Below are 20322 nucleotides of genomic sequence, written 5' to 3' on the forward strand. Positions count from 1 at the left end.
CTGGACTTACTTCCACTTGGCATGATTAACTTATTATTCAATAATTTATGGTTTTATATTGCTATATTTCTTCACTATTCTTGGTGCGGCTGTAATGAAACCCAATTTCCCTTCGGATCAATAAAGTATGTCTGTCTGTCTTCTGTAACCTCTCCAAAGCCACGATGTCCTTCCTATAGTGGGAATGATCAGAACTTATGCAGTACATTATATGTGAGCTAACCAGAGTTTTATATAGTTTACCCAGCCTCAGTCATCAAACTGCTCTATGTAGATGACATCTGCATGTTCAGAGGTAGATCTCCAAATTTTAGTTAACACTTTCATGAAATACGAGAGAATGGGCCTTAACATTCATCAAAATAAAGCCCTCCCAATCAAGTGTGACAGTGGAAGAGTGTGTATGGAACCGGAGGAGATAGTAGAGGTACTTAATGAATACTTTGCTTTATTATTCACTATGGAAAAGGATCTTGGTGATTGTAGGGATGGCTTGCAGTGGATTGAAAAGCTTGAGCATATAGACATTAAGAAAGGGAATAGAGATAGCCCAGGAAATTACAGACCAGTGAGTCTTAATTCAGTGGTTGGTAAGTTGACAGGGAAGATCCTGAGAGGCACGATTTATAAACATTTTGGAGAGGCATAATATGATAGGAATAGTGGGCATGGCTTTTTCAAAGGCAGGTCATGCCTTCCAAGCCTGATTGAATTTTTTGAGGATGTGACTAAACACATTGATGTAGCAGTAGATATAGTGTACATATATGGATTTCATCAAGACATTTCATAAGGTACCCCATGCAAGGCTTATTGAGAAAGTAAGGAGGCATGAGATAAAAGGGGACCTTGCTTTGTGGATCCAGAACTGGCATGTCCACAGAAGGCAAAGTGTGGTTGTAGACAGGTCATATTCTGCATGGAGGTCGGTGATCAGTGGTGTTCCTCAGGGATCTGTTCTGGAACACCCTCTCATTGTGGTTTTTATAAATGACCTGAATGAGGAAGTGGAGGGAAGGGTTAGTAAGTTTGCTGATGATGCAAAGGTTGGTGGTGTTTTGGATAGTGTGGAGAGCTGTCACAGGTAATGGTAGAATGCCAATAGAATGCTAAGCTGGGCTGAGAAGTGGCAGATGGAGTTCAACCCAGATAAGTGTGAGGTGTTTCGTTTTGGTAGGCCAAATGTGATGGCAGGATATAATATTAATGGTAAGATTCTTGGCAGTGTGGAAGATTAGAGGGATCTTGGGGCCCGAGTCCATGGGGCACTCAAAGCTGCTGCGCGGGTTGACTCTGTGGTTAAGAAGGCGTACAGTGCATTGGCCTTCATGAACTGTGGGATTCAGTTTAAGAGCCAAGAGGTAATGTTGCAGCTATATTGGACCCTGGTCGGACCCCACTTGGGGTACTGTCCTCAGTTCTGGTCGCATCAATTCAGGAAGGATGTGGAAGCTATAGAAAAGGGGTGCAGTGGAGAGTTACAAAGGATGTTGCCTGGATTGGGGAGCATGACCTATGAGAATAGGTTGAGTGAACTCGGCCTTTTCTTCTTGGAGCTGGGGAGGATGAGAGGTGACCTGATAGAGGTGTATAAAATGATGAGAGTCGTTGGTCGTGTGGATAGTCAGAGGCTTTTTCCCAGAGCTGAAATGGCTAGCATGAAAGGGCACAGGTTTATGGTCTTGGAAGTAGGAGAAGTAAGGTCTTGACAGAGGAGATTGCAGTGTTAAGTTTTTTACATAGAGAGTGGTGAGTGTGTGGAATGGGCTGCCGCTGATGGTAGTGGGGGTGGATACAATAGGGTCTTTTAAGAGACTCCTGGATAGGTACATGGAGCTTAGAAAAATAGAGGGTAACCTTAGGTAAATTCTAAGTAAGTGCATGTTCGACACAGCATTGTGGGCCAAAGGGCCTGAATTGTGCTCTAGGTTTTCTGTGTTTCTAATCTGCCACCACTGCAAAATCTCTGCCAGTAAAAGTCTAATGAGACAAAGGAAGAATTGGACAATTTCCCATATATTGGTCATGCTGAATTGAGACATCAGTGAAGTTCATTGATGTCGTGAGTGAGCCTGCACTGGTTGTCAGAGGAAATGTTTTCAAGTTCATGACTTAAAACCCACACACATTGTGGTCTACCTGACAGTGATTCCTGGCCTTTATACTTATGAGGCACAGAATGGCAACAGCAGACACTTCATTTAGGGTAGACTTGCACAATAGGGCACTGATGCGTGCAGTAGAAAAGTGACCTGGGAATATAGATCCATAAGTCCTTGAAAGTGGCATGACAGGTAGATAGTCATAACGAGAGCTTTTGGCACATTAGTCTTCATAAATCAGAGTAAGTATTGAGTATAGGAGTTAGGATTTGTGTTGTAGATGTTAGTGAGGCCAAATTTGGAGGATTGTATGTAATTTTGATCAGCTATCTATAGGAACAATATCTAAAGCTTGGAGTGTAGAGAAAATTTACAACAATGTTGCAGGGACTTGCAGACCTGAGTTAAAAGAAACATTGCAATAAGTTGGGACGTTATTCCCTGGAGTGTAGGAGAATTTGAAGGGAATTCTTAGGTGTTTACAAAATTGAGGGTATTGATAGGGTAACTGCAAGCAGGCTATTTCCCCATAGACTGTATAAGATGAGGTCATAGGTTATAGGCAAACGATTAAATATTTAAGGGGAACCTGAGGGAGAACTGTTTTACTCAGTGGGTGATGCCAGTAGAAGTGGTAATGAAATTTCAATTGCAAAATTTTAACAGAATTTTGGATAGGTGCATGGATCAGGGATATTATCTGAGTGCAGGAAGATAGATCAGGGCAGGTAATGGTCAGCATGGACTAGATAGGCCAAGAGCTTGTTTCTCTGCTGTGGTACTCTGACTCGGTACTCTACATGCCCGAATTTAAGGATGTTATTTTTGAAGATGATAGATACTGTATCACCATCTTATCTTCCACAATTCTGTAGATACTGGAATTATTCATGTCAATTGAAAGGTAGCAAACCTAATCCATTATGAAAAGCTGAGGGGGTTGGTGCCAGAAGGAAGAGAATTACCAAGCTGTATGGAAGTAAAATGTGGAATTCATAATGAAATATGCAACAATGGATCATCTTTTGGGGGATACAGCATTGAGGACTGTCAATGTAGATTTATGAAAAGTAAATAACTTTCGAACTCTGTTGGAGTTCTTTAAAAATTTGATTAATAGAATATAGAAAGGTGACCCAGCAAAGATGGTCTATATAGGCTTTAATAAGGATTTTGTTAAGTTAAGTTAGTGTTACATGTCCGGCAACAATGAATATAGAATTGAGTCAGATTTTATTTTATAAACAAACATAAACATTTATTAAACTATGTTCAACAAAAGTGAAAAGTAAGCAAATGACTTAACAGGAAGTTAACTGCTGTACGGCAACTCTGGAACAGTTCTTAAAGTGGTAAATGCGAACAGTCTTAAAGTGATAAATGCGAACGCAGTCTTAAAGTTGTAAATGCAAACACAGACTTAAAAGTGGTAAATATGAAAGTCCAAGTGATTTATACAGTCAATTAGGGGAGACTTTCCTGAAGTAACAAATTCCTCGACGACATGACGTTTCTCCTGATCCCAGCTGAAATATGCCTTGTCCGAAGGATTCACAACGAAGGAAATAAAAACGGCTTAAAGGAACTGACCTTTTTCTTGGCGAATGAACACTGCACAACCCTTTCTGCTCTTACAGGCAGGGGTTATCTCAGATGCAGGTCACTATTTCCTGAACATAGATTCAATAAATGATTCCTGTATTAACTGCCGAACGACACCAATTTTACTTGATCCTTCGGGTTCCCGTATTCGGTAAAATCATTTTCATTTTTAGAATCTTTTTATTGATATGTAATCTTCTACAGTATAAAATGATACAAAACTTCAAATTGAGATATATATAATTAATAAAGCCGAATAATAAAAAAACTAATCATAATATATGAAAATGAAAAAAAAAATTATGAAGAAAAAAGAGAACCCCAACTAACTAAAAAAACCTCCACTATTAAAAAAAAGGAGAAAAGGAAAAAAAAACACATTAAGTATCAACCACCGGAGCAATACATCTTACCATTTTATATATATATATATATATAGAGAAAGAGAGAGAGAGAGAGAAAAAGAATCATCAACTGCCAATTCATGTTTATATAGAATAAAATTGGAAGGAAACCATATAAAATAATTCAAATTAAATGATAATATTTGGCAAAAGAGCCCTATCTTTTAAAATCGAATCGAGGTTCAAAAGTTCTACTTCTAATTTTTTCCAAACTGATACATAACATTACTTGAGAAAACCATTCAATTAATGTAGGGGCAGAGGTATCTTTCCATTTTAATAAAATAGCCCTTCTTGCCAACAATGTAATAAATTAAATTACATCTTGATCTGACGATGAAATACCCTGAATATGATGCAAAACTATTCCAAATAGAACAGTCAATGTATTAGGTTGTAAATTAATTTTCAGAGCTTTAGAAATTGTAGAAAATAAAGATTTCCAAAAAGATTTTAATTAAGAACATGACCAGAACATATGTGACAAAGAGGCTACTTCAGTTTTACACCTATCACAGTAATTGTCTGTGCTAGGAAATATTTTGGATAGTCTCTCCTTTGTTAAATATTAACGGTGAACAGTTTTAAATTAAACAGTGATTGGCACATATCGAAGAAGAATTTACCATTTTTAGAGCTCGCGACCAGTCTTCAATAACAAAGATCAAATTAAGTTCTTTCTCCCAATCTTGTTTGATCTTTAGTGAGAGGTTATCTTTTTGTAGTAAAAATAAATTATAAATTCTACCGATGGAACCTCTTACTAAAGGATTCAAATTCAAAATGGTATCCAACAAACCAGATTCTTGCATATATGGAAACTTGGATAAGTATTGTTGTAAGAAATGTCTAATCTGAAAATATTGCAGAAAGTTTGTATGAGATAGAGAATATTTGCTAATTAACTCTTCAAAAGTCATCAATCGACCAGCACAAAATAAAGCTGTAGAAGAACGGATCCCCTTATTTTTCCATAAGAGAAAAATGGGATCAGTTGTGGTAGGTTTAATAAAACGTTTTTGATATAGAGAGCTAGACAATTTGTTGTTTAAAATTTTAAAAATTGCGAAACTGAAACCAAATCCATAAGGACTGTTTAATAACAGGGTAGAGATTTAAATTTGGAATTTTAAAGAGCTGTAAAAGTAATGGAGCTCCTAATAATGAGTTTAAACAAAATTGTTTGACAGCTTTTAATTCCAAATCAATACAAACTGGTTTTTGGCTCTTATCGAGCTAATATAACCAAAAACATAATTGTCGGATATTAACAGTCTTAAATTAGGAAGTGCAAGTCCACCATCTTTTGTTAGATTTTTGTAAATGATACTTATTAATTCTTGGTCTTTTATTGTTCCAAATAAAGGATGAAATTATAGAGTCAATTTGATCAAAAATTGTTTAGTTAAAAAGATAGGTATATATTGAAAAACATTTAAAAATCTAGGTAAAATCATCATTTTCACGGCATGGATATGACCTATTAAAGAAAGATTCCATCTAGAAAATAGTTGTTTCATGGAATCCATTAAAGGAACTACATTAGCCTTATAAAGATTATTTTTTAGTAATTATAATACCTAAATATTTAAAAGAATTAACAATTCTAAATGGAATATCATTATATATAAAAACAAGGGCATTTAATGGAAACAATTCACTTTTATTCATTAAGTTTATACCTGAAAATTTTCCAAAATCTTTTAATATTTCCAAAATCTTTTAATATTTCCAAAAGATTAGGAATTGATTCCTCAGGGTTCGAGATAAAAACCAAAAGATCATCTGCGTAAAGAGAAATCTTATGTATGGTCCCATTCATAGAAATGCCATGAATATTTTTTAGCTTCATGGAGTGTTATGGCCAAAGGCTCCAGTACGAGATTAAATAATAAAGGGTTTAATGGACATCTCTGTCTAGAACCACGTGAAAGTTGAAAACAAAGAGAACCTGAAATTATTAGTAATAATCGTAACAATAGGATTCTTATAGATAATTTGAATCCACCTATTGAAATTATTACCAAATCCACATTTTTCTAATACTTTAAACAAATATGACCACTCAACTCTATCAAATGCCTTTTCTGCATCAAGAGAAATAACACATTGGGGTTCCTTAGATAATGATGAATATATAATGTTCATTAATCTCCAAACATTGGGGAAAGAGTAACGACCTTTAATAAAGCCTGTTTGATCCTTAGGGATGATTTTAGTTAAAATATTTTCCAAACATTGAGCCATTATCTTAGAGAGAATTTTTGCATCCATATTTAATAATGAAATCGGTCTATATGATGAACATTCAGTAGGATCTTTATCTTTCTTAAGGATTAAGGAAATAGAAGCTTCATAAAAAGAAGATAAACTACCCTTCTCAAAGGATTCATGAAATATTTCCAAAAGGTATGAAGAAAGTAATCTTTCAAATTTTTTGTAAAATCCTACTGAATAACCAAGTCCAGGAGCTTTACTTGATTACATTGACAACATAGCCTTCTGAATTTCATGCTTAGTAATTGGAGCATCAAGCATCTGTTGATCTTCAACAGTAATTTGAGTAAATTTAATCTTATGTAAAAAAAAAAGCCTTCATTTTGGAGCGATTTGCAGGAGATCTATAAAGATCAGAATAAAAATCCTGAAAAATATTATTGATGTTTTCATGGTTACTTGTTATATCTCCATTTTCTTTATGAATCTTTAAAGTTTGTCTTTTACCTCTAGTTGCCCTTAATTGGGAAGCTAAGAGCTTATTATTTTTATCCCCAAAATTATAAAACTGACTTTTCAATTTAAGCAAATTTCCTTCAATAGGATAAGTTAATAATAAATTATATTATGATTGTAATTCCACTCTTTTAAATAAAACAACATTTGGAGAGGTTGCATTGATGTTATCTTTAATTTGTTTAGAGATTTTATCTAATTCCATTCTTGTCTGTTTCTTCAACTTAGCTATATACGAAATAATCTGACCATGTGAATAGGCTTTTAATGTATCCCAAATCACTAACTTTGAGATGTTTCCTGTATTACTAAGGAGAAAAAAAACTTATATCTGAGTTTCAGTAAACTCAACAAATTCTGAGCTTTGTAACAAATGTTCTGGAAAACGCCAAAGTGGTCTGGTAGAAGCAACATCTTCCAGTTCAAATATTAGGTTTAAAGGAGCATGATCAGAGATAAAAATTGCATCATATTCACATTTCTGAACATTAAATAGAACTTGAGGGTCGACTATAAAATAGTCGATTCCTGAATATTTATGAACATGTGAGAAAAAAGAATATCCTCTATCACCAGGATGCATATGCCTCCGGACCTCAATTAAGCCATAATCAATTAAATCAGAATTAATAAGTGATGCAGAACGATTAGGGAATTGATGTTTGGATGATGACTTATCCATTAAAGGATTTAAACAAGTATTAAAATCACCACCCATTAATAACATATATTCATTTAGATCAGGTAATAGAGCAAAGAAAGCTTTAAAAAGTGAGAGATCATCAACATTTGGTCCATAAATATGAACCAAAGCTATTTTCCTGTTATGTATTGTTCTTTTAACAATCAAAAATCTACCATTAATATCGGCTATAATATCCTCCTGGTTAAAAGGAATATTGGAATCAATAAAAATAGAAACCCCTCTAATTTTACTTTGAGAGTTTGCATGAAACTGAGGATCCTTCCAAAATTTAAAAAATCGATTTTTATCACATAACCTGATATGTGTCTCTTGTGCAAAGATTGTATCAGGTTGGGATCAGTTAATAGTTTTAAATGTTTTCTTGCCCTTATAGGATGGTTCCAACCACGGACATTCTAACTTAACACATTTAACTGTTTAAATATCATCGTGAGACTTTGTATCTAAAAAGAATAGTTGGATGCATGTCAGGATAAGATAGTCGAGAATGGCAGAAATAAACAACAATAATAATTATTAGTGTATGCTCTGGGATTCCATAATGGGGATAAAAAATAAGAAAAGAAAAAAAACCCACCCAGACTACAAAGCCTGGAAATAAGTCGATATCAATCGACGCAAGCCCCAAAGAATGCATAAAAAACAATTATAAACTACCTGCCTAAATATAAAGTAAAAATGAAAAAAGTAATCTGTCTCCCTCTTCAGGATATAAAACTCAATATAAAACAGTTGACATATAACTCAATATAATTGATTTAGATGGAACTGTTCTTTTAAAAAAAGAAAAATGACCTTCAATTTTGAGAATAACTTCCATAATGTTAGATAAGGAAAGAGAAACACATCCAAAAAAATTCTTGAAATATTTACACAGAAGAAAAACAATCACCATCTTTAAATTATCCAACCTATCTTTAAAAAGTGAAGAAATCCAGATAATTACTTAAAAGATCTTTACAAAAGCATACGGACCAAAAAAGCAATTAATTCATTTAAATGCTACAAACAAAAAAATTCTAGATGGTTCAATTTATCTACAGACTTTCAACCGTTTTTCCACTATGTCTTCTAAGTTTAAAACCATTCAAACCAGTCTATTTCAGAGATAAAAGTACATTTTAAGGTAAAGACTTTTTATAACCATCAAATCTTTCGATTTCATCACTCCTTATGTTGCGAGACAATCGAACAGTTGTAAATCATTCAAACTTCAGGCTTCAGACTCGTCAGGCAGAGAATTAATAAAACGCAATGCTTCAGGTGGGTCATCAAAAATACAATCCCCAGAATTTTTGACAAAAAAGCCTTAATTTAGCTGGGTATTGAAGCGATGGATAAAGCTTTTTTTAATAAGCTGTATGCATAGCTGGAGCAAATCCAGGATGTTTCTTAACAATTTCACGAGGAAAATCTTCAAAGAAGCGAATCTCCAAACTTTGAAATTGAAACAACCTTTGTTTTCTTGCAAGCTTAATAATGCTGTCTTTGTCTCTAAAACGAAGAAAACACACAACAATATGCCTGTTTTTACCTTGGTCCAAAAGTTTTAAAGCACCGATTCTGTGAGCCATTTCAATCTCCGGCGGTTGTGGCCAAGCCTCTGGAAGTAAAGACTGAAACATTTTAGCAAAATAATCCAGTGTATTGGCAGGTTGTGATTTCTCTTTTAATCCAACAATTCAGATATTATTCTGACAGGACCGAGCTTCCAGATCGACGATTTGTTGTTGAGTCTTTTCCAAACGAGAAGAAAGGTCAGGTGCATTTTGACTAACTTTAAGATTGAGGCTCAGATAATCAATTTTTTCCTCAAAAGGGAGAAATTTATATTTTAGTTGAGTTACTTCAGTGATGATATAGCTGATTTGAGACTATACCCAAGGTGGTTCCTCCGAGGACTCGTCAGTTTTTTTAGGCTTTCCTTTGCCTGGGTCCGGATTCCTTTTGATGCTTCTTAGGGTAGACATAATTATAACTGTTGCTCTACAGATCCAACTGAATAAATTTAAAATTCAAAGTTTAAGTCGGAAAAGGGAGAGACTAAAGGTGGACAGAAAGAAACTATGTCTTGCATGTCCACAGGCGGGAGGCGGAGTCCGGTAAAGTCTTTACTCTCCAATACTTAGACTTTAAAATTAAATCAAAGATACATCAAACAAAACTGGCAGCGATTGGCGAAACTGCCGGCACAACGATTCTGTACTTTACAGTAGAAAGTAAAACTCCACTTTAAAACGAAACTGCGTCATGAGACAAATACGCAGCATAATGGAGTAACTGACAAATTAAATGACAACTCAACTCAAAAACTCCCAACGTCACAGCAGGCTTTCCCGTTTTATACCTGTTGGAACATGTCATCACATGACCTTACACTGACGGGAAAATTACATCACCCCACCATCACAAGACCATTACATCATGCTCACCAGATACACAATTACATCATGGTATAAGACAGTCGCAAGATACCCACGGGGTATGCAACATTATTAAGGTTGGAAATTATGAATTCAAGAATATTTTGATAGGGATTGGGAATTAGATAATGGTAAAAAGGAAAGAGTAAAAAGAAACACTTTTTAAAATTGTTAGCCTGTGATTATTGGAGTGCAAAAGGGATCTATGTTTGGGTCCTTGTTCATTGCAATCTATGTATGGGACCAAATGTCATTTACCAACTTTTATGATGCTAAACCTGTGGGATTGTGAATACAGAGGAGATTGGCAACTTGCTTCATGGGTTCTGGACAAAGTTGAGTGAGTGAATGGGAACATGGTAATGGAATACAATATGGGGAAATACTTGGCTATCTACTTTGAATGTTGTGATTGAATAAACTGAGCCATAAGATGTAACTGGTAGATGTAAAAAGTTTTATTCAAAACAGCAGATCTTTTGCAGAGAATTGAGTTCTCTCCTCAGTGTGTTATACTTTTTAAACACTAAGACAAAATTATTAACCTTTCAGTGGCTATGATCATCAACTTTGCCTGTCTATATTGAAAATATTAACTTTGCAGAATTACATATTTACAACTGTAAACTGGAATGATGTTTCCTGTAGATTTTACTGCCTTTTGTCAAAACTTTTTTTTCCCAAAATCTTAGAGCGCCATCTTATGTTTTATGCTTTATTGCAGGTTATGTTCCTTTTGTTACTCTTATTACTTCCACAGTATGAGATAGTTGAAAGTAAATCCATGTTTTCTGTGACTTGAAATCATGTACGGCTGGAGTTAATTTGCATATGTACATATTCTTCTATATTTTTATTAATTACATGCATAGACAAATACAAAATACATTATGATATTATGGAAACCACAACAACGTTGAAATGCCCCATATCTATGAATAGTAAGTTAACCATAATATTGAAAAGGTATATTTTTTTCTAATCTAAAGCAAAATCAAAACCCCCATAACAAAAAAAAACAGAAGAGGAGAAAAACCAGCTGTTTGGTTAAAAGAGAAAAAAAATCTTGGATGTATAGTCTTAACTTCAAACATATAGTAGCCATCATCATTGCTGAACAGTCGAAGATTGTGAAAGTAGTTCCTAAAAGGTCCCCATAATGTGAAAAATCTTGTCTCGGTATAGAAATAGAACACCTAATCTTCTCTAGATTTAAACATGGCATAGCATCAATCAACCAATGGGCATGAGTAGGCGGAGTGGCATTTTTCCATTTAAGCAACAAAACTCTTCTGTCTAAAAGAGAAATAAAAGCCAAAATATGCAAATCGTTTGGCTTAAGAGTAAAATCATTTCCTCCAACAATGCCAAACAAGACAGTCAGAGGGTTGGGTTTAAAGTTTACTTTAAAAAGCTCCGAGAAAGTTTGAAATACTTCTTTCCAAAATTTATCAAGCTGCGGGCAGGACCAAAACATATGAATTAGAGAGCCCTCTTCGACTTTGCACCTATTACAGTATGGAGAAAAATCTGAGTAAAAACGAGAGAGCTTATCTTTAGTCATAGGCTTTATGAATTACTTTAAATTGTAAAAGAAAGTGATGCGAACATAATGAAGAGATATGAACAAATTTAAAAATGTCATTCCAAGTATCATTATCAATTGAAATCTGTAGGTCTTGTTCCCAGAGATTTTTTATTTTGTCTAATGGGATGTTTCTCATTGCCAACAACATACTATAAATATTAGAAATAGGTCCATTATGAAAAGGTTTCAGAGTAAAAATTGTATCAATTAAATTCTTATCTGGACATTTAGGAAATGTATGAAGTTGAGAATGCAAGAAGTCTCTAATTTGTAAATATCTAAAAATGTGAGCTTTATGATGATTGTATTAATAGATATTTGATCAAATGAGGAAACACTGTCTCCAATCAACAGATCCTGAAAACATTTAGTACCTAGTCTATTCCACTCTTTTAAAAACTACATCAGTCAAAGAAGGTTTAAAAAAAATTAGAAAAAGTGGGACCAGAGAGTGAAAACCCAAATATCCCAAATATACTCAGTTCTTGCCTCAGGAAAATGGACCTGCTAGAATTTCTTTCTTTTGCACCATCATTTAGCTTTTAGTAATACAATCCTCATCACTGTCCTGGTGGAGATCACATTCCTGAGTAAAGACCAGAGCTTGAATTTCAACTTTGAAGCATAATAACAAACAATGAAGAGAAAATCTGCAGATGCTGGAAAACCGAGCAACACACACAAGATGCTGGAGGAACTCTGTGGGCCAGGCAGCATCTATGGAAAAAAGCTACCAGTCAACGTTTCGGATTGAGACCTTTCATTAGGACTATAATACTATGTGCTGAAAGGAGAGCTTACAGTATTTTTTATAGTGTGTGGAAAAGTGAACTTTTGCTATTGAATTATTATTTTTATATCTTAACAGGGGCTTTGGCTAGTCCTGTTGCAGTTGATCAGAAAATATCTGCAATCTTGGGGAAAAATGTCACCTTAAAGTGTTTTGTAACTGTGAAGGAAAATGTAACGCAGATCTCCTGGGAGAAGCAAGAACGTGGAACTACAGACACTGTTGCAGTGTTTCATCCTAAATATGGAATTTCAATCCAAGGAGATTATTCAGGAAGGGCTGAGTTCACAAATCCATCTTCAAAAGATGCAACCATTGTTATCACTGAAGTCAGATTTTCAGACTCTGGAAACTACATCTGCAAAGTGGTTACCTTTCCGTTGGGAAATTATCAAGAAACAAGCACAGTGACTGTGATTGGTATGTATATTCAACATTTTGCTATACTGTACAAGGAGAATTAAGGATTAATTTGGTTAAATGTGGCAAATTTCCTGCTTATCAATTTGCCACTAAAGGAATTCAAAGAAACAGACATCTGATCTGTTATTTGGGGTGTGGTGTTGGGAAAGGAGTAACCTGCATTTCTAATTAGCAGTACAAGTAGAGTGGTCAATGATATTTAAATAATTTCTTAAAATGGCGAAGTTGTCCATATGGAATTTGGCTTTGTTTCTCTGGATTTACCTTAAACATCTGTGCCATTCATTGGAGCTATTCCATGTATAATGTTGAGCAACATTCTCAGATGTCTTGTATCAGTATGTATTAACATATCAGTATATATTTCCCCTCCTGACACCAATCTGTAAATTCACTTTCTACCTATATAAGTAATTTTACAGAACTTTCTGGATTAGCGCTATGATAATGCTGTTAAATAGCCCAATTACTCACTGTTTCTGCACTCTCCATTTTTAGTGCGTATTAAATCCCGTTTGAAATGTACTATTGAAAGAATTTATAATGTGCTTATATGAAGTACATTCTTAGCCATAGTAAAAAGTTGTATACAAAAATATTGTTATCCCTTTTGCCAATTCTTAGATTTTAATCCTCTTGTCATTAATTTTGCTGTCGCTAAATGTTTCTACTTATTTTCTTGATCACAATGCTTCATGATTTAGAGCATTTGTATTAGGTTTCTCTATAAGAATTCCTTTTCTGAGGAAAATGGCACCAAGCTCTTATCTTTACATTAAATAAACTCGTGTAGCTGTGGCCTGCTGAGTTCCTCCAGCGTTTTGTGTACATCAATGTGATTTCCAGCATCTGCAGATTTTCTCCTGTTTGTAATTCTGCTTACAGCTAAACTACCATTCAACACCTTCCACTATGCTCTCCTCTGCAGCCCATTCAAGACCATGATTTTCTTTTTCCAATGTTTTGCTTGTTAAGTTCAGCACAATTTCTTTTGAAGTATGGGTGTAATTACAAAACCTAGAGCCAGCATATCTTTTAGCATTCTTGATTATTTGCAACATCTTTCCCCCACCCCACCATCATTATTCTATCGCCTAAGGGGAATGTGCCCTTTATTTTTATACTGCCTTTGCTTCTATAATTTTGTGCATCTCAACACTTAACTTTCCAAGAAAGTGCCCTGCAGATAGACCGATCTTCCAAGATTACATTCTTCCCGCTCTGTCAACCTACTCTTAAACCAAAAGTTTAAAAATGAACTGTGGATGCTAGAAATTTTGTTTTAATTATTGCAAAAGATGGAGATCACAAAGGGATTAAGGGAGTATGTGTGATAGCAAGAGAGCCAAGGGGGGAGAGGGTAAAGATGGAATGAGTTCAGAGAGGGTGGTGAGAGCGTGCTAATCACAAATACTCTTGAGGGAGTTTTGGGGAGAAGTAGATGAATAATAATGAAGGGAATGGAACTTAAAAAAAAGTACTGAAATGGAATGATGTGTATTGAAGAGAAGCAAATCATTGACAATACTGGAAATCTGAAATAAAGATCTTTCTAGGAATATTTAGTAGGCCAGGTAACATCTCCAGATGTCCTTTCTTTAATTGGACAGTTTTGATTCTATTGGAAGACTAATGATCTGAAATCGTTTACTTCATCGAAGTTCTGAGAGCTGTAAGATGAATGCTGTTCTTTGAGCTTGCATTAGTATTCATTGAAGGCCCAGAACAAAGTTGTCTGACTGGGAATAAGACTATAAGAATTAGGCCATTTAGCCCATCAAGTCTGCTCTACCTTTCAATCATTAGTGGATTTATTTTTCCCTCTCAACCCAATTCTTCTGCCTTTTCCCCATTATTTTTAATGCTGTTACTATTCAAGAACCTATCAATCTCCGCTTTAGATATAGCCATAGACTTGGCTTCCAGAGCTGTCTATGGCAATGAATTCTATTTGCCCACATTAGACCCATTATCACTCAACATCTCTCAAAGTACCATCCAAACTCCTTTTAAACATTGTAATTTTATCTGCTCCTACCACTTCCTATGGCAGCCATTGAAGACGATCATCATCCTCAGATGATGATTATTCCTCAGAAACTTACCCCTCAGATCTTGAAATTTGTCTCAAAGTGCAATACATAGAGTTTAGAACAGTACAATACAAGACAACGTTGTGGGCACTTCAGCCCATGATGTTGTGCTGAACTTATTAAGCTAATGACTCAACCATATCGCTTCCTGTTCTGCATATTAATGTGCCTATCTAAGAGTCACTTAAAACTTCTCTCTAGATGCTTCTACCAGTACCCATGATTGTGCATTTCAGGTCTCCACACTCTGCTTTAAGAAACAACTTGCCTTTCACACCTCCTTCGTACTTTCCTCCTTTTGTATAAAGTGCATATATTCTAATACTAGACACTTCAGTCCTGGAAAAAATACTCTCTGTCTATTCCATCTATATTCACATTATTTTTAAATTTCTATCATCTTCCTTTGCCCTCCATTAGTCTAAAGAAGCTGCCCCAGCTTTTCTAATCTTTCCTAATAGCATATTCTCCAAAAGAGGCAGCATCCTGGTAAACCAATTTTCTTGTAGCCTCCATATCATTCTTGTAATAACATATCAAGAATTGATTACATTTCTCTAAATGTGATCCAACCAGAGTTTATTAGGCTCTAACATAACATAGACCATTAGGCATAGGAGCAAAATTAGGCCATTCAGCCTGAGTCTGCTCTGTCATTTCATCATGGATCTCACTCAACCCATTACAGGTTTCCCCCGCTATTCGAAGGTAGAGCGTTCTTTTGAAATAGTTTCTAAGCCGGAATGTCATAAAACGAAGAAGCAATTACCATTTATTTATATGGGAAAATTTTGTGAGCATTCGCAGACCCAAAAAATAACCTACCAAATCATGCCAAATAACACACAAAACTTAAAATAACAGTAACATAGAGTAAAAGCAGGAATGATCTGATAAATACACAGCTTATATAATGCGGGAATACTTTTCTACAATTATTACAGCACTGTCCACCGCAGCAAAAATCTCACGCAAGTGCTCTCAGCAGCACTCGCGGTAAAAACACACAGCGCAAGCGCTTCCAGCAGAAGCGCTCTTTCCAGTAACCTTTAAGCTATGAAGCTACTGAATAACACATAAAATAGAAATAATGTATGCCATGGACGTCAAGTGATGACGTAGGATCAAGATGTGGAAATCCAGCTCTCCCGTAAAAACCAATAAAACAAAGTTTAAGTGAAGAACAGTTAATAACTACCTTCTAGAAACTACTTATAAACAATTCAGGACTATCTTTAGATATGCCTCCTAAACAGAAACAGAAGAGAACTACTACTTTGAAGACAGCGCGAGTTGGCAGGGAAAGAGGCCCGGCCGTTTTGGTGGAGCCTCGTACTCAAGTTGGATCTCTTCCCAACGAAGAGAATGTCGCCTCCGATGGTGCAGGGCAGGAGGCTGCGGCAATATCAACCGTCTCTAAGAAGAAACAGCGGGAGCTGCGCATGCGTGAAGAAATGGGTATGCACAAACAGGTGCAAACAAAACTACAAGTTCCAACTGTGACTGGAAGTGAAAATGAAAGTGAATCAGAAGTAGAATCAGACTCTCTGGAAAACACAGATGAAGAAATAGATGATGAAGAAGAAGAAGAACAGGAGGAAATTAAAGGTGGAAGACTTTCTGGAGACATAAGAAAAGCCCTGATACAAATAATGCATGAATTAAAAGTAATAAAAACAAATATTAGAAATGTGAAGATTACGCTTGATAAGGTGGTGGAAAAACAAAAGAAAATGGAATAAGAAAGTTTAAAAAGTTGGAAGAAAAAATGGGAGACACCACTGAAAGAGTGTACAAGATGGAAGATAATATCCTTGCCTGGACATCAGAAAGAAAATGGTTGTTGGAAAAAGTAGATGTGTTCGAAAATTTCAGCAGTCGAAATAATATTAAGATTGTTGGTCTTAAAGAAGGTATAGACGGAGAAGATTCAATAAAATTCTTTCAAAAATGGATCCCGGAAATCTTGAAAATGGAAGAGGAAAGTCAGTTAATTGAAATTGAAAGGGCTCATAGAGCTTTAAGACCAAAGCCCCAACAAGATCAAAATCCACGATCAATCTTGATAAAATGTTAAAGATATCAAGATAAAAAGATCTTGAAGGCAGCTGCTCAAGGTGCTAGAAAGAAAAATGGGCCATTGATGATAGAAGGGAAAACAGTTTTTTTTTATCCTGATATAAGTTACAACCTTTTGAAGAGGCAGAAGGAATTTAATTCAGTAAAAAAAATCGTATGGGAAAAGGGTTATAAATTTATATTGAGCTACCTAGCAACACTGATGATTTTTTTGGATAACGAAGAAAAAAGGTTTTTTACTGATCATCAGAAAGTGGAGGAGTTTGTATAAGAACTTCCTAATATTCGTGAGATGCGGTAAAAATTATGGAAATGAAATGGATTAAGGATAAAGACTGAGATTGGGATTGGATTTGATGGACATTTAAGAGTAAAAGAATATACAAATATACTTTAAGTATATGACAGAAGGGGAGCAAGATAAAAAAATTGAGGAATATTAATTGGGAGTAGAGATATTAATTTTTTTTCTTCTTCACTTATATTGTTTTTTTGGCTTGGGGGAGCTGGAGAAGCTTCTGATTGATTGCTGCGGGATTCACGTGTGTAATCATGACGATTGCCATGACCTGTAAAATGGAAGGGGGTAATGTGTTTCTATTCATTCACAACATTAGTGGGGGGGGGGGTATTTTGTTATTTTTTTTTCTTTACTATCTATCTTTCTTTTGTTTTTCTTTTTTTGCCTGGATGATTGAGGGGGGGAGACACATAGTAACATGGAGAATTTTAAAGAGATTCCCCAAGGTGTTATGAATGACTAAATTACTCAACTTTTAAAGTTTTAGTGTTAATGGGCTTAATGGACCTGTGAAAAGGGAAAGGAGTTTTAACATATATTAAGAAAATGAAAGGAGATGTAGCTTTATTGCAGGAAACACATTTAACAGAGACAGAACATCAGAAATTAAAGAGAGATTGGGTTGGAAGTGTTATTGCAGCTTTATTTAATTCAAAGTCGAGGGGAGTTGCAATTTTGGTTAATAAAACCTTACTGATTAAAATACAAAATGTACTAATTGATTCTGTGGGGAGATATGTGATTATACATTGTCAAATCTTTTTGGAATTATGGACTGTTATGAACATTTATGCACCGAATGAAAATGATGCAAAATTCATACAAGAAGCTTTTTTGAATTTGGCCAACGCACACGATAAAATATTAATAGGTGGAGATTTTAACTTTTGTTTAGACGCAGTTCTAGATAGGTCAACTAAGGCTGTTACAAAATCAAAAGTAATAAAGCTAACTTTATCATTGATGAAAGACTTAAATTTGATTGATATATGGAGAAGAATTAATCCAAGAGAAAGAGATTATTCATTTTATTCAAATAGACATAAAACTTATTCAAGGATTGATTTTTTCCTATTATCAATGAATATTCAGGATAGAGTGAAAAGTGTGGAATATAAAGCGAGAAGACTGTCAGATTATTCCCCCTTGATAATGACAATGATAATGATGGATAAGGAGGAATTGATTTACAGATGGAGATTTAATTCAATTTTATTAAAACATCAAGATTTTTGTGATTTTATGAAAAAACAGATCCAGTTTTTTTGGATACAAACTCATATTCAGTTGATGATAAATTTATACTATGGGAAGCAATGAAAGCATATTTGAGGGGCCAGATAATGTTATACTTCTAAAATTAAGAAAGAATTTTAAGAAAGAAAGAAAGGTGGAAATAGATCAATTAGAAAAAGAGATTACAAAATTAGAAAAAGAATCCCAAAGATATATGACAGAAGAAAAACGAAGACAAATTGTCAATAGGAAGCTACAATATAATACACTCCAGAGATATTAAATAGAAAAAGTAATTATGAGAACTAAACAGAGATATTATGAATTAGGTGAAAGATCACATAAGGTTCTTGCTTGGCAGTTGAAAACAGAGCAGGCTTCCAAAACAATAAATGCAATTAGAACAAGTGCAAATAAAATTACATATAAACCTTTAGAAATTAATGAAACTTTAAAAATGTTTTACTCCAAGTTATATCAATCAGAATCACAAAATGAGGTTGCTGCGATAGAAAATTTTTTATCACAGATAATTCTTCCAAAATTGAATTTGGAAGAACAGAAAGGATTAGATATGCCCTTTACATTAAAAGAGGTTGAAGAAGCTTTAGGATCACTCCAGAGTAATAAATGTCCAGGAGAAGACAGTTTTCTGCCTGAATTTTATTAAAAAATTAAAGATTTATTAATCCCTCCCTTTATGGAGTTAATATATCAAGCGGAAAGAACACATAAACTTCCAGAATCTTTTTCGACAGCGAAATACTATTTGGCAATAATAGTATTGCCAAAAAAAGATAGAGATCCTTTAAAACCAACATCATATAGGCCTATCTCTTTGTTGAATACGGATTATAAAATAATAGCAAAAATTTTATCTAATAGATTATCTAAATATTTACCAAAATTAATACATATGGATCAAACAGGCTTTATTAAAAATAGACAATCGGCGGATAATGTAACTCGGTTACTTAGCATAATTCATCTGGCACAAAAGGAGGAAATGAGTGTGGCAGTTGCTTTGGATGCAGAAAAAACATTTGATAGATTGGAATGGGACTTTTTATTTAAGGTATTGGAAAAATATGGGTTCGGAAAATCTTTTATAAAATGGATTAAAACCTTAAATACTAGTCCCAAAGCTAAAGTAGTGACAAATGGTCAAATTTCAACATCATTCCAGTTAACAAGGTCAACTAGACAAGGCTGCCCATTATCAGCTGCCCTATTTGTATTGGGGATAGAACCATTAGCTGAATTAATTAGAGCCAATCCAGATATTGTGGGCTTCAGAGTTAACCAGGAGGAGTATAAAATTAATTTATTTGCTAATGATGTTCTGATTTATCTAACAAACCCATTGCATTCGTTGCATAAATTATCTTTTAGATTGGAAGAATATGGGAAAATATCAGGGTATAAAGTAAACTGGGATAAAAGTGAAATTTTACCCCTTACTAAAGGAGATTATAGTCAATGTCGATTAGTAACTCAATTTAGATGGCTGACAAATGGTATAAAATATTTAGGTATAAGAGTCGATAATGATATAAAGAATTTATATAAATTATTTACCATTATTGAAAAAAATTCAAGAGGATCTTGATAAATGGATGATGTTATCAATAACATTAGTAGGTAGAGTTAATGCTGTAAAATGAATATATTTCCTAGATTACAATATTTATTCTGAACATTACCAATTCAACTGCCCCAGAAGTTTTTTCAAGAGTTGAATAAATGTGTGAGGAAGTTTCTTTGGAAAGGTCAAAGAATATCATTGGAAATGTTGACGTAAATTTGACCTAGGAAGGTTACAACTCCCAAATTTTGAGAATT

At 34.5% G+C, this 20322-nt stretch overlaps 1 protein-coding gene across 2 annotated transcripts in view; it reads left to right on the forward strand.

The window, feature by feature from the left end:
• nectin3b (nectin cell adhesion molecule 3b) overlaps nt 1-20322 on the forward strand; it is a 182309-nt gene that overhangs the window by 65986 nt on the left and 96001 nt on the right. For both annotated transcript variants that reach the window (XM_059964779.1, XM_059964780.1), the window contains exon 2: nt 12427-12768. In XM_059964779.1, the coding sequence (XP_059820762.1) occupies nt 12427-12768 (342 nt within the window). The remainder of the gene's footprint in view (nt 1-12426; nt 12769-20322) is intronic.

Source organism: Hypanus sabinus, chromosome 3, assembly GCF_030144855.1.
Source record: "Hypanus sabinus isolate sHypSab1 chromosome 3, sHypSab1.hap1, whole genome shotgun sequence".
NCBI classification, from domain to species: Eukaryota; Metazoa; Chordata; class Chondrichthyes; order Myliobatiformes; family Dasyatidae; genus Hypanus; species Hypanus sabinus.